The 14,988-nt window shown below is 45.9% G+C and overlaps 2 protein-coding genes across 6 annotated transcripts in view; both read right to left on the bottom strand.

Moving 5' to 3' along the window:
* Positions 1 to 14,988, bottom strand: part of LOC131397516 (zinc finger protein 345-like) — a 60,306-nt gene that overhangs the window by 10,629 nt on the left and 34,689 nt on the right. For 2 of the 5 annotated variants that reach the window (XM_058530539.1, XM_058530538.1), the window contains one exon: positions 1,549 to 1,675. In XM_058530539.1, the coding sequence (XP_058386522.1) occupies positions 1,549 to 1,582 (34 nt within the window). In that variant the 5' untranslated portion in view covers positions 1,583 to 1,675. Of the gene's footprint in view, positions 1 to 1,548; positions 1,676 to 4,376; positions 5,137 to 14,988 lie in introns of those variants that run through there. The other 3 variants (XM_058530540.1, XM_058530537.1, XM_058530535.1) reach the window with 3 other exon arrangements.
* Positions 1 to 14,988, bottom strand: part of LOC131397527 (zinc finger protein 211-like) — a 114,091-nt gene that overhangs the window by 88,458 nt on the left and 10,645 nt on the right. The gene's annotated exons all lie outside the window — the stretch shown is intronic.

The raw sequence follows: 14,988 nt of genomic DNA, 5'->3' as shown, positions 1-14,988 counted from the left end.
CTACAGAATGGGAGAAAATATTGCAAGCCATGAATCTGATAAGGGGATAATATTTTAAATATATAAGGTACTCATACAACTCAAGAGCAAAAGAACAATGTGATTAAAATATGGGCAAAGATCTGATTAGACATTTTTCCAAATCCGATATGCAAGTGGATAGCAGGTATATAAAAAATTGGTCTTCCTCACTAATCATCAGGAAAATGTAAATCCAAACCATGAGATATTACCTCATACCTTAGGATGGCTATCATCAAAAACAGGAGAGATAAGTGTTCGCGAGGGTATGGAGAGAAGGGAGCCCTTGCACACTGTTGGTTAGAATGGAAACTGGTAAAACCGTTATGAAAAAGAGTATGGAAGATCCTCAAAACATTTAAAAGAGAACTACCATGTGATTTAACAATCCCATTGGTTGGTATACATCCAAAGGAAATGAAACCAGAATGTGGAAGAGATAATCTGCCCTCTGATGTTCACTGCAGTATTATTCACAATGGAAACACAAGATATGGAAACAACCTCAGTGTCCATAAATGAATAAACGGATTAAAAAAGTGTGATGTACACACAACCCTGCAATATTATTCAGCCTTAAAAAAGAAGGAAATCCTGTCATATGTGACAATATGGATGAATCTGGAGAGCATTATACTAAGTGAAATAAGCCAATCAGAGAAAAACAAATACCATATGATATCGCTTATATGGGGAATCTAAAACACACAAACAAAAAATGTTCAACTCATAGAGAGTAGAAAAATGAGGAGTGGTAAAAATGGAGAACTGTTGGTGAAAAGGTACAAATCTTCAGTTATAAGATGAATAAGTTCTGAGGATCTACAATGTACAACATGGTGACTACAGTTTATAATGCTATGTTTTACACTTGAAATTTACTGGGAGAGTATATCTTAGGTGTTCTTACCAAAAAAAAGTAACTATATGAGGTGATAGAGATGTTTATTAACTTGATTACACAATTATTTCATAATGTTTACATATATAAAATCGTCACATTGCACACCTTAAATATACAACATTTAATAGAATGACAACGCCGCAACAAAAGAAAAGAGATCTAAACTAAATACTACAAACAGTGCAAGACAGTCTTGAAAAAAAGCCCATGATCCAGGTAGGTAGTGACCATGACAGTGCCTGCAATTCCAGGCTCAGGCGGGCACAAGGAAATGTCAGCTAAAGGAAGCCATCAAACCCTGGGATACAGAAGCGCCATGGAGCTGGACACGTCCACCTGGCCAGTGAGAGGGCAAGCAAGGTGCTATCCATTAGCCTCACTGCAAGACTACTGACCTGGAATCCTTCCCTATGACGATTCAATACAGAGGGTATTGGGGCTGCAGGGGAGGGAAGAGGGCACTGCAACACCCCAGCCCCAGCAACACAGCAACTGCTCAGGAAAGCTGGGGAAGAAACAGTGCCCTCATTCCCATGGCAGAAGAACAAAGCACCCTCTGGGGAAAGGGGGGTGAGGCAGGATACAAAGCCTAGTCCAGGTCACGGGGGGAGAGAGGGCCTTACCCAGCGAGGACATGAGTGCGAAGTTCTCTAGCATCACGTCGAGGTACAAGTGCCTCTGAGCTTCATCAAGGAGCCTCCATTCCTCCCAGGAGAAGTACACAGCAACATCTTCAAGGGTCGCACCGTCCTGTCAAGATGCAGACAGATGAAACCATTAACTTTATCAGAACCCACAGTCCATCACCTCACACATCTACTCCACACTCCTCCTCCTCCAAGGGTCCCCACCTCAGAAGAGATACCAGGCCCTGCTGCCACTGATACCCGTTCTCTTCTCCGAGTCCCATTCATCACAGTGTTCAGCCCCCAGCAATAACAGGCAGGGGGACACACAGATGCCATCCAAGCTCTGGGCCTGGCGGGCACAGCCCCATCCCTCCTGCCAAGCAATTCCCCTGCATCTCCCAAGACACACCTAAACGTGGGCTCACGCTTCACCCCTAAGTCCCCAATACCAGGGCCTTAGGGCCCTCAGCTCACACTACCTATGTAAATGCAAATCATTCTGGAAACACTACCTCTCACATCCTCAGTCCCCGCAGCTCTGCCACCTCCCTGCCCTACAATACAGGCGTCTCCCTGCACTCACCCATGGACGTGGCACACAGCATCCAGAGGGTGCCTGACAAACTCAAACACAATCCAGTACCTTCTCAGTCCTCTGACGGATCCCACAGCCAGGGAAAGCCCACAATGCTGCTTTGAAGGCCTCCCCACCTGCCTCTGATCCTTTCTTCAAGATCAGCCACCCAGAACCACATGTGAATTTCAGATCCCCAGGACCCTCTTCCACTTCTGTGATGCACTTTCTGTCCCCTCAGCAGCCACAATCCCCTCCTCTCCACTCAATCTTTCTTAAAATCCCTAGCCCTTACAGTCTCCCTGCCAGGCACAGTGACTCGCACAAATGACTACATTCACCCCAGATCTTACTGACTAGCAAGAGACTGCAACACCCCAGACCCCATCAAGGCTCACCACACAATTCTGGTGAATGTGAACAGTAGCGAATTAGCAAGAGCCCCAGTCTCACTGTCAACTTGTCTCACAAGACAAGTTATTCACAATACACAAGATACGGAAACAACCCCAGATTCCATAAAGGAATAAATGGATTATAAAAAGTGTGATGTACACACACATGTCGAATATTATTCAGCATTAAAAAATAAGGAAATCTTGCCATATGTGACAATATAGATGAATCTGGATGGCACTATGCTATGTGAAATAAGCCAGTCTGAAGTCATCTCACACCCACTCATCCCATGGAAGCCTTGGCCACCTGCCAGGTCATCCTCAAGCCCACACCCTTCCATGACCACTTCCCTCCCACCTGTGTTTCTCATACTCAGGAACCTCAACCAGGAGCTAAGCAAGAGAACCATTCCTCAGCATGCACCCTAATCTTTCCGATTGGCTAACAGCATTATCACTATATTCTGCATTCCACTTCCTAAATATGATCCACAGCTCCACCCTGGTCCTCACAATAGCCACCACTTTAGAAAGGCTCCAAACTGATTTGGAGATTTCCAGACCTGTCTCTCCAGCTGCCCACTTGATGCCTCCACTCACTGTTCTTTGAAACATCTCAGAGTATTAACCGGGACAGAACAAGACTTCTGATGTTTCCAAGGAAAATAAACCTACCAACAACTTCCACGTGCCACTTGATGGAGCTTCCATCCCTTCAGCGGCTTCAACCCAAAACCGTGGAGTCTAACCTCTCCCTCAACGTTGTCGCTGTTAGTGCCATCGAGTCAATTCAGACTCCTGGCAACCCTGTGTACAGCAGAGCGGAACCCTGTCCAGTCTTTTTTACAACATCCTCTCATCTTCCAGCACTGTATCAGACAATGCTCCGTTGCTATTCATAGGGGTTTCATGGCCAAGATTTCCGGAAATCAGCGGCCAGGTCCTTCTTCCTAGTTTGTCTTAATCTGAAAGCTCCGCTGAAACATGTCCACCATGGGTGACCCTGCTGGTATTTGAAGTACTGGTGGCATAGCTTTCAGCATCACACCAACAAGCAGCTGCCACAGTATGATATCCAACAGAAACGTGGTGTGGTTCCCTGACCAGGAAACAAACCCAGGCTGCGGCAGTGAGAACACCAAATCTTAAGCACTGGACCACAGGGCTGGCCCTCCCTCAACTACTACACCCAAAAATCAACTTGGCTCTTCTTCATGGACCTACAATCCAAACTTTTCTCCCACCTCCACGGCCACCACTCTGCTCCATCAACACTTCTCCTGCGCTCCCTGCCTCCTCCCTTAACCCAACAGACTGTGCTCTTCTCTGTAGCTAGATAGAACCTATTAAGACCTGGGTAAGATCACCTACTACCTCTTATCCAAATCTCTCATCACCTCCCTAATAGACACCTCACTTCTCAGGCAGCCACATTAAGCCCTCATTACTTAAACCCCTACCACTACCTCTTTGTTCTTCACAAAAGAATGGAGACCTGTGTACCCTGTTCCCAGCTCAGTCACACTTCCAAGCATTTGCACATCCTGGTATCTGTTCCTGGGATGACCTTCCACACCTGTTTACACTAGCGGCCAGAAATGGAAGCACCTCTATGACCCTTGGCCTGCACTCAGGACACAGGGCTTGGGGTGTGCTCAGGGTCCCCGCACCCAAGAGCTGTGAATATACCACAATCTCAGACACCACATGGCTGGTATTATTATCCGAGTAATACTAACAACGAAGGACGGGGACGCTCCCTCCATCCTTGCACAGGTTCCATGTGCACAGGCCTCCCGGGTATCCTCGCCCAGCCCTGGAATCCGGGGACCTCAAGTTCACTTACTAACCTGTATTTCAGTCCTCAGAGAAGACTCTTTTAACATCTCTGCGACCTTGGACGAGGACTCAACTCCCTGTGCTTCACTGTCCTCTTCACCCCAATTCCAGTCTGTTCTCTCTCTGACCAGCTTTGGGAAAACTTTTTAAACCCTTACACATACTGCGTTCCTCTTCTGTTCACAACCCTCCACGGCTCCCAGGGCCCTCGGATTGAAGGAACCGCCCGTTAGCCTCCAATCCAGGCGACACTCCTCCTCACACTCTGCCTCACTCCACACAGAACACGGACCCCAGGTCCCCGACTCCTCCCGGCTCAGTCGCCCTCCACGCCTCTCCCCCGCGGGCCCTCCCCTGGGACCCTCTCCCACACCCGTCACCCCGGCTCTCACAAACAGGCCCCACGAGCGCCTCCCCGTCCCGGACACTGGGGCCTGGGCTGCAGGCCCGTGAGCGGCGCCCGCACTCGGGGCTCTAGGGCTGGGCTGGGCTGAGGGCGGGGAGGGCGCGGAGCACGAGCACTGACCTGAGCCGGCTCCCTCCGCGCCGCGGCCGCCATCAGACTCGGGGTGGAGCGGGGCCGGGAGCGGCGGTTCCTGTCCTGGCCCTGGCGCGGGTTCCCCGGGCGGCGTCACCGAGCCTCAGAGGCGCCCTGTGCAGCGGGGATGGCGCTTCCTGTGGCGCCTTTTGGTGTCATCACCTCAATCTGTGACCCAGCACCCCAGACCCAGAAGTAGCCCAGAACAGCCAAAATGGCTGCCACGAGGACGCCGGAAGTCCCGCCCCGGAGAGCTGAATTCGCAGGGACATGCAGCCATCGTGAGCTGTCATTGGCTGGACTCTGGCGCCAGTTCTTCAGGGTAGACTCCGGAGGGAAGGGTGTTCTCTATCAGGCCCATCCAGAACATTCGCCAGGCGGAACCGTGATGGGAAAATGATGCCCTCAACTAGAGGGAGCGGTTTTGCTCCTTGTTAAAGGGGGAAAGGAGGTACAATTTTATACGCTGTGAAGGACTCTCACAAGATGAAACTAGTATTTGAGATGCTCCCAAATCTACTGATCTTTTTTTTGGTGAGGAAGATCAGCCGTGAGCTAACATCCATGCTAATCCTCCTCTTTTTGCTGAGGAAGACCGGCTCTGAGCTAACGTCTATTGCCAATCCTCCGCCATTTTTTTTCCCCAAAGCCCCAGTAGATAGTTGTATGTCATAGTTGCACATCCTTCTAGTTGCTGTATGTGGGACGCGGCCTCAGCATGGCCGGAGAAGCAATGCGTTGGTGCGCGCCCAGGGTTCCGAACCTGGATCCGAACTCGGGCCGCCATTAGCGGAGCGCGCGTGCTTAACCACAAAGCCACAGGGCCGGCCCCCAAATCTACTGATCTTAATGGCCAAATCATTCCATGTGGTCTGATATAAAACGAGTCCAAAGGTAGCTGGGCACATTATGTTATGGCTCTTCAAATGCATGTAGCCTGAGACAATGGTCAGTTTTGTGAGTTCTATTTAGATGGGCTAGGAACAAGAGAAGAGACTCCATTCACGGCCATGATTGGGAAGAAAGAAGAGGGATATTCTGAACTAGGTGGACAAGCAGGAGTTCTACTTCTGGTTCCCACAGAAAACCTCTATCCCGCCTGCAGAGTCAGTGATTATGTCCTACCCGTTGAGCAACATTTTTATACATATAATATTTCTAACTCCACATCCTAAGATACACTCAATTCCTTTCAGTGAACACAGATCTATCTCAAACGGAAAGCTTAACTAATGCTGTTTTGGTATGGCTCATTGGTTGCAACTCTCACAGTCGCAGCATGTGCGCCAAGGGAGTATCTGAACACCGAAATAAACCGGGCATCTTAAGCCCATGATCTCATGTTCTTGCTGCTAAATAATTACCATTTTCCAGTGATTGCAGGTACGGTTCTTCTAGGGAATTGAGATCATCTCAGAAAAACAGTGAAGAAATGCAAGTTTCAGAAAATCATTAATGTGTATTTAGTTATGCAAAGATAATGGCAGAAATATCTCTGGGGAAATATCAGAGGATGTTGAAGAAAATTAACACTTGAGAATTTTTGGTAGGGCTTTTATTCTTGAAAACATTAAGCAACACTAGCCTGGACAAAGAATTGAAATGGACATTAAGAATTAATGTCCGAATTAATAAAAATGAACAAGAAGTTGAGGTGTTTCTTCACAGCTCTAACAAATGTTCATTGAGCAAATACTCAGTATCAGACACTTTTGTTGGAGGTGCCTGAGAGACCTGACAAAGACCCCTGCGCTCATGCAGCTTACATTCTTCTATGAACACAGACAGGAAACTGGAAAGAAAAAGTATGCAATTATAGAGCAGCTTATATATAGAGCAGTGACAGAAAAAATTCCAAAGACTCATCTAAGTCAGATATGAGTGAGACTCAAGGTACAATTCATCCTGAGGCAAAATTCCTCTCCAGCTATGAACCTGAGAACCCAAAAAAGTTAGGTGTTTCCAGAATACAATGGTGGGACAGGGAAGGAATAATTTCCATTCCAAAAGGGGAAACAGGAAGTGCAGAAGGAGCAAGGGGTCCCAAGCAGGTCCAAAACCTACCAAGGCAAACTTCATGAGATCATGAGAGATCCTATGGCTCAAGAATAATCCTCTTTGGCTCGATGCTCAGCCTTCCAGAGCCACTGGGGGCAGCAGTTCTGTCTCTGCTGCTGTTGGATAAGATCCCTGCCCCCAGGGATCTGCCTGGTGGGAATCCCACTCCCAGGGCTCCAGTTGGTTCCATCTCTTCCCCAAGACATTGGGGGTGGTGGTGGAGGTGGGAGAAGTGGATGGGTTTTATATAAGTTTTTAAATAGGACCGCCCAAATTTTCTGATTGTATTGGTGACAGAAAGAAAGGTAGGAGTCAGGGATGACTCCAAGATTTTTGGTGTTAGCAGCTGGAAGGATAGAAGCTCCATCAACTGAGATAGGTATTCCTCAGTGGGAGTAATTTTTAATAGGGATATCAGCAGTTTTCTTTTTGGCCAAGTTGAGGATATGAGATATTTTAGAGCACAAGGGAGTGGAGTTACTAGTGGGCAACTGGACACACAGGTCTGAAACCATGGGAAGGGCTTCCAGGTGGACACATACACAAAGGTGGTGAACGGTGTGTGGCCCAGGGGGAGCTTCTAGTAATGTTTATAGGAGAAATCCTAGGCATGATGGTAATGCTAATAGCAAATCAGGAAGGGAAGGGTGGGTGCCACAAGTGCACGTCTAGCCTGGATACTGGGGTGAGGGTGGAGAGGATCACAAGCATAGGTGTGGGACAGAGGATGATCTGGCAGGGGACCACAGCTTCTGAGGAATGAACAGATGTGGAGGCACAGGTGTAAACGTGGTAAGATGACACTGAGGCCTGCTGTTTATTCCCTGCTCTACAGACTCATGGATTTTGTTGTGACCCTTGGTGGGGTCTAGGCTGTTTCACTCAGGCTGGTAGATTAGCTTAGGGGCACAGTGGCACTCTAGTAGAGCAAGTGGGCCTGAGGTGGAGAGCCAGTGGGGCCGGGCTTCAAATGAGAGTTAGGTGGACAGAAAAGGGCTGTGACTGGTTTTAGGGAAGCAAGTGCAACACAAGCAGAAGAGAGCTGTGCGTTTCTGAGACTGGAGGCAGTTCACAGTGCCTGAGGATGAAGCAAGGAACAGATTCAAGAGGGAGGCTTTGATAGCAGGGGTCAAGGCTGCAGTGGGGACATTCAGAGTCTGTGGTAGTACCAGCTCCTGTTTGAATTTGCCAAGCACTCTCTGGACGCCTGGTGCTCAGTATGTGTGGTGAGCCAAGGAGATGCATATGTGCAAAGGGTGAGCCCACATTTGGTGTGTCTGGGAGGCAGAATCTGGGGAACCCAGGCAGGGTGCGAGGGACTGGGGCCCCACACGCCAGGCCCAGAGGCAGGATATTGTTATCTGCCCACTTTCTTGGTCCTGCCGTGTGCTGAGATGGTGATCAACGTGGCCATGAATTGAGAGCGGGCACCAGGGCCTCTTATCTTCTCTGAGGTGGGGAGAAAGGGAATAGGGTATCCAGGGGATGGATGTGGGGGGATCAACATACAGTTTAGGAGAGAAGCTAATCATAGAACCAACCATCTCCATTATGGGAGTATGATCTTTGGAGGACGTGGCCATTAACTTCTCCCAGGAGTGGGGGCTCCTGGATGAGGCTCAGAGGCTCATGTACTGCAACATGATGCTGGGAACTCCGCGCTGACGGTATCTATGGGTAAGACCTTCACATCCCTCCTAGCGTCCTGAGTGGGTCTCTATCTTCCCTCCCTCCCCAGAGTCATCTCTGTCACTGCACAGCTGGACCATGGGCTCTACTAATGCCCATACTTTCTTGGCATTTGTGCTGTGTGCACTAGTGTTGACCTGTGTGCACTGGCCCCAGCAACTCTCTTCCACAGCAGCCCTAACACCTGCTGCTTCACAGGGGGAAGGAAGTGTCAGGGAATAGGGAACCTTGCAGTCAGCCTAATGGATCTCACCTGGCTTGCCTTCTCCTTGGTATGGAGACAAGGTGATACGTCTGTGTTTCAGGTTTTGTCCCCTTCCTTTGGGTGACATTTCTTGGTGCTGCCTGCGCTAAGAACTGCGAGTGTCGTCACAGATCACTATTTACACGAACCAGGTGCTGTTCTTCTAAGAACCTCTTTTGAGGGTTTTGTAGTAGTATATTGTTTTTCCCATTTTCTGTTGTGTGCTGAATTGCTCTGAGCCACAAGCCAGTCCTTTCCTCAGCTGGCTGCTTCTTTGTTCCTCCAGCTTTATTTATTTATTTTTTTTAAGATTTTATTTATTTATTTTTCCCCCCCAAAGCCCCAGTAGATAGTTGTATGTCACAGCTGCACATCCTTCTAGTTGCTGTATGTGGGACATGGCCTCAGCATGGCCGGAGAAGCGGTGCGTCAGTGCGCGCCCGGGATCCGAACCCGGGCCGCCGGCAGCGGAGCGCGCGCACTTAACCGCTAAGCCACGGGGCCGGCCCTTCCTCCAGCTTTATGATAGAGGAATGTCTTTCTCAAGAAGCTGGAAGCCATCTCTTTAAAATGAAAACATTCTGGGCCGGCCTGGTGGCAGGTGGTTGAGTTCATGCACTCCACTTCCGCGGCCTGGGATCCGCAGGTTTGGATCCCAGGCGCAGACCTACACACTGCTCATCAAGCCATGCTGTGGTGGCGTCCCACATACAACATAGAGGAATATTGGCACAGATGTTAGCTCAGGGCCAAGCTTCCTCACAAAAAAAAGAAAAAAAAAAAAAAGGAAACATCCCGAGAGCCATTTTTTGAAATGCAAACATCATGAGAGAGCTCTCCAAACTCCCAGTTCCAGTGAAAGGGAAGGAGCCTACCGTCAGTGCTCCCCTTGCTCCAATTTGGAAAACAACCTCCTGTCACAAAAATGTTTGCCTTTCCTCTGAATAAAGGCAAAAAGCTACCATAGTCACCTCAATCACCGTGTAAAGTTAGAAGGAGCTCTGTATGACAAATGGTGCTGTCAATTCCTCTTACTTGAGGAATAGTTCTTGTTTATCTTGAATATATGTATGTAATGGGTTCTATCTGCTTATCTATGTAAAGGGGTGAGATTTTTTTCTGTCTCTGCAATTTCTTAGCAAATTGCCTCTGATGCACATCAAACTCTGGCTTCATGCTTATTTAAGAGGTCTCTACTACTGTTGTGGAGAGGATTTCTGGATTGGGAAAAGATTTTGTTCTTATTTCCCCAAAAGTCATCATCACCCATCTGTCTGCTGAGACCAAACCTCCTCACCCATCTCATCAATATCTAGTGCACAGGATCAAGGGGGAGGGTGATCAGTTAAACAGTATCACAGATTCAAGAAGCTGCATCTAGAATGTGACAAATTCTAATGAGCAAATCACTCAGCAACTTCAAGAGATAAATAAAAAGAATAAAAAAAGGTAAGTGGAACTATAGGTTAAGAGGAGACAGCTCCCGAAAGCCATCAGGATACACTTAAGATCCTGACTGAAATTGAAATTCATCTGATTTAAGAAGCAAACATGGGCCGGCCCCATGGCGTAGTGGTTAAGTGTACACGCTCGCTGCTGGCAGCCCGGGGTTTGGATCCCGGGCATGCACCAACACACCACTCGTCAGGCCGTGCTGTGGCGGCATCCCATATAAAGTGGAGGAAGATGGGCACAGATGTTAGCCCAGGGCCAGTCTTCCTCAGCAAACAAAAAAAGAGGAGGATTGGCATGGATGTTAGCTCAGGGCTGATCTTCCTCATAAAAATAATTAATTAATTAAAAAAAAAAGAAGCAAACATATTTCTGAGACAACTGAGAAAATGGAGAGGTGATAACATAGATACCATATTTTAAAATACTTTTGTTTTGTGTAATAGTTATTGGGTTATGAAGACCTTCCATTTCAAACATGTGTTCTGAAGAGGATATGCATTAAATGATATGACGTTTGGATTTATAAGTAGTATATTCCACTCTTGTACATGGGGAGAGATGAAACAATAATGGCCATGAAATGATAGAAATTGATAAAAGATTGGGGAAAGGTTCATGTGGCTTCCTAACACTCTTTTCCATTTTCGTATATATTGAAAATAGTCATAACAAAACATAGAATATGTCATTGCTTCTGTATTTTTATATGTTGAGAAGGATGCATTTAAAAAGGCAGGAGGAAGCTTTGGGTGTCAGGCTGTAAGCATGCATCAAACATCAAAATGCACATGTAAGTCTGTGCAGTTTACTATAAATCAATTACACTGCCATTAAAATGTTTAAAAAGCAAAAAAAACTTCTCACTTTCTAATCATTTCACTACATTTTATTATTTTCTACGTTCTAGAGGTTACTGGTAACTACTGTACCAGTATGCCAGCAATAGAATATCATAGTGTACCACTGGCAACTCTTCCCAACTCCATGTGCAATGACATCATGTGGGCAGTTTTAAATTGGCCATGGTGGGAGTGTTTACACCAGGGAAATTGGAAAACACTACAAATCATGGCTTGATACATGGTATTGTTGAATATCCAGACTTAAGAAGGTGACAGAGAATCTGTTTATCATGCAGATTAGCCTTTACAGTGTATACTGTGTGTGGTCACTGCATTGGGTACAGCACAAAAAACACTCAGGAAATATTCCCGAATTCGAAACCAGTCATTCCTTACAGCAAAGAAGTCACATCACCAAAGAAGGACGTTCTGAGTCTTTGTTGTTTCACTATCTTCTTTGAGAAAAGGGAAACAGCCAAAAGTTATTTAAAAAACAAGAAAAAGATACAAAAAAACATTTACAAAAGAAGACATACCAGTGGCAAATAAACAAGTGAAAACATGTTCAACATCAGGAAGCATCAGGGAATTGCAACTAAAACCACAGTGAGATACGGTTACACCTTGATCAAAAGGCTCAAAAAATTTTTAAACCAACCATACCCACTATTGGCAAGGAAACGGAAGAATTAGAAGTCACATTCACTGCTGGCAGGGAGACAAAAGAGGACAATCATGTTATGTCACAGTCTGGCATTTCTTAAAAAGATATCTACCCACCTGCCTTGCACCTTAGGCATTGCACCCCAAAAAATTAACACAAGATCAATGAAACATATGGATATGAGGAACTGTCTTCGAATATCTTCGCAGTTTTATTTGCAACAGTCACAAACTGGAAACAACTCATATATGCATAAACAGACAAAAGAATAAACAAATAGTGGTACATCCACAGAACATTACACTTCCCAGCAATATAAAAAGAAAGAACTACTCACATGAGCACCATTGAGGAATCTCAAAATGAAGACTCCACACAAGGCTACTCAGGGGAAAAAAAAGAGCAAACACTTTATGAGAAGAATCATATAAAATTCTAGAAAATGCAAACTAATCTATTGTAAAGGAAAGTAAATCAAAGGTTACCTGGAGGGCAGAGAGAGGAGAGAGAGAGACATGACAGGGCGAGGTAAATAAGAGGATGATGGAGAGCTTCACTTATCATCACTATGATAGTGGTTTTATGGGTTTAAATGAGTATCAAAACTTACCACATTGTACAGCAATTTATTGCATGTCATTTATACCTTATTGGAACTCTAAAAATATGGTTAAAATAAATATCTGGATTTCCTACAATTTTGGAATGTCAGTCTGATAAACCTATATTGACTCTACCACCTCTTTCCTCATGCCCTGGAGGGATGCCCTGCCTCAGTGGTAGCAAATACTGGAGAGCTATGAGCCAGTTCCCACAGGATTCAAGAGGAATGCAGGCTGCGGCACAAAGGCCACAGAGCTGGCCTCTGTAGCCTCATGTTCCTGCACAGCAATAGCTTTGAGGTGAACAACCCACAGAGGGTACAGGAATCCACAAAATATTTACATGTTTTCCTCTCACAATGACCTCAGCTACACAAGATACACAGTTCTGGAGGCCATGAGAATTTTTGAGCCTGCTCATCCTTCACAGCCATAGTGACTGGAACCTTCTGGATGCCCCTTTAAAAGTGGCACATCCCAACCAGTTTGCGGCAGTCTCTTCCCCTCCCTATAAATCCAGTGTTTCTGTAACAAGTATGATTCCCCTATCCATATAATCCTATAACCTATGACACCACTCTGCGGAATTCTGGACATCAGGGCACATGTCTCCACTGCAGGACCTGGGAGCAGACCTCCCTCAGCAGCACTGAGCACAATGCAACATCCCCTGTGAACATGAGAACAATTTCATGTTGCTCTCAAAAGCACAGGTTATCACAGCTGTCCCTCCACAGACTGACCTCTGAACCACAAAATACCATGGCATCTGGGCTACAAATAGGTCCACAAATCCCCGCACTCTTTTCTTGGAGGTCTTGGGCAGCAATGCAAACTCGGGCAAAACTGTAGAGAAAGGCATATTCTGCCATCATACCATCCCCTCTGAGACACACAAAGATTGGGATCCCAACCAAAGCTATTCACCCCTTCCTGTAGCAGAAGCCAGCTGTTTTCAAACCACCACACACAGTGAACAGAACCCCCAGATAAAAGGTGGCTTAAACAATAAGGCCTTCATTTTTACACAAAGCAGAGCAATGGGCGGCAGGCTGCTTCTGGGGGAAGACTTGAAGGGCAGGAAATTCCATCACAGGAGTCATGTGGGACCAACAATATTCCTGAAAAAGGTGGTCCATGTTTCAAGTCACCAGCAGAGTCCTCGGGGCGAAAATTGGTCAGATTAGTGACCTAACTCATCAGAGAAAGTAATTAGAAAGGAATGAGTGCTCAGCCTTCTTACAAATCCCTGCCGCAAATGGAGACCATCAAGGTTTGCTTCCTTGGACGTGTGTGAGTGGGTCAATAATGCACAACATGAGCACCTGCCAAAGAACAGAGGTGAAATGGCTTTTGCTATAGAACGGGCAGTGACATAAATCTGGTTATGGGCTCTGGGCAAATTAAAAAGTACAATGCAGCTCCCATATTCCTGGAATTTCCGTGGTTTATCAGGGGCATGAAGTTCAATACAGGCAGATGGCACCCTCATAAAGGATCTCCCCAACGTTGTTATACCGAACAAGAAATGACATATTTATTCCCTGCACATTATCAATTTTCTGAAGTGAACTTTGTGGTATCCAATGAGAAAAGACTGAAGGCTTTCTCACATTTAGTGCACTCATAATGTGTGAACTGAAGTCTCCCAGTGTGAACTGAATTCTCCAGTGTGTAATGAGGCTAGAGTTTTGGCTAAAGTGTTTCCCAATTTCATCAAACTCATAAGGCCATTATCCAGTGTCCACATTCTGGTATTTTGGGAAAGTGGAATTGTAGGAAAAGGATTTTCCACATCATAAGGACTTTCTGCAGTGTGAATGCTCCTGTGTTTAATGAGACTGAAGATTTTAGCAAACTATTTCCCACCTTCACTGTACTTATAAAGCCTTGATGCAGTGTGAACTATCGCTGCTGAAAAAACAGAGCTTTACCTAAAGAATTTCCCATGTTTGCTTCACCCAACAATAATAGAGAACCTTCGATATTCCCCTTTCAAAAATGGGCAAATCATCCAGACAGAAAATGAATAGGGAAACTTTGGACTTGACCTATACTTTAGCATATACAAAACATTCATCCAACTGCAGCAGAGGACACATTGTCCTCAAGCATATACAGAACATTCCCTAGGATAGATCATATGTCATATGTCATAAAACCAGTCATAACAAATTGAAGAAGATTGAAATAATATCAAGTATCTTTTCCAACCACAATAGTACAGGCAAACCTCATTTCGTTACGCTTCACTTTATCGTACTTCGCAGATATTGAGTTTTTTACAAATTGAAGGTTTGTGGCAAACCTGCATCTAGCAAGTCTGTCAGCACCATTTTTCCAACAGCGTTTGCTCCGTTTGTGTCGTTGTGTCATATTCTTGGTAAAAACATTTCAAACTTTTCATCATTATTATATTTGTTATGGTGATCTGTGACAGTGATCTATGAGGTTAACTGTTGTAATTGTTTGGGGGTGCCACAAACCATGCCCATATAAGACGGTGAACTTAATAAATGTTGTGTGTGTTC

This window comes from Diceros bicornis, chromosome 34 (genome assembly GCF_020826845.1).
Source record: "Diceros bicornis minor isolate mBicDic1 chromosome 34, mDicBic1.mat.cur, whole genome shotgun sequence".
NCBI classification, from domain to species: Eukaryota; Metazoa; Chordata; class Mammalia; order Perissodactyla; family Rhinocerotidae; genus Diceros; species Diceros bicornis.
The sequence above is the reverse complement of the archived record's forward strand: the minus strand, read 5'-3'. Positions and strand labels throughout refer to the sequence as shown.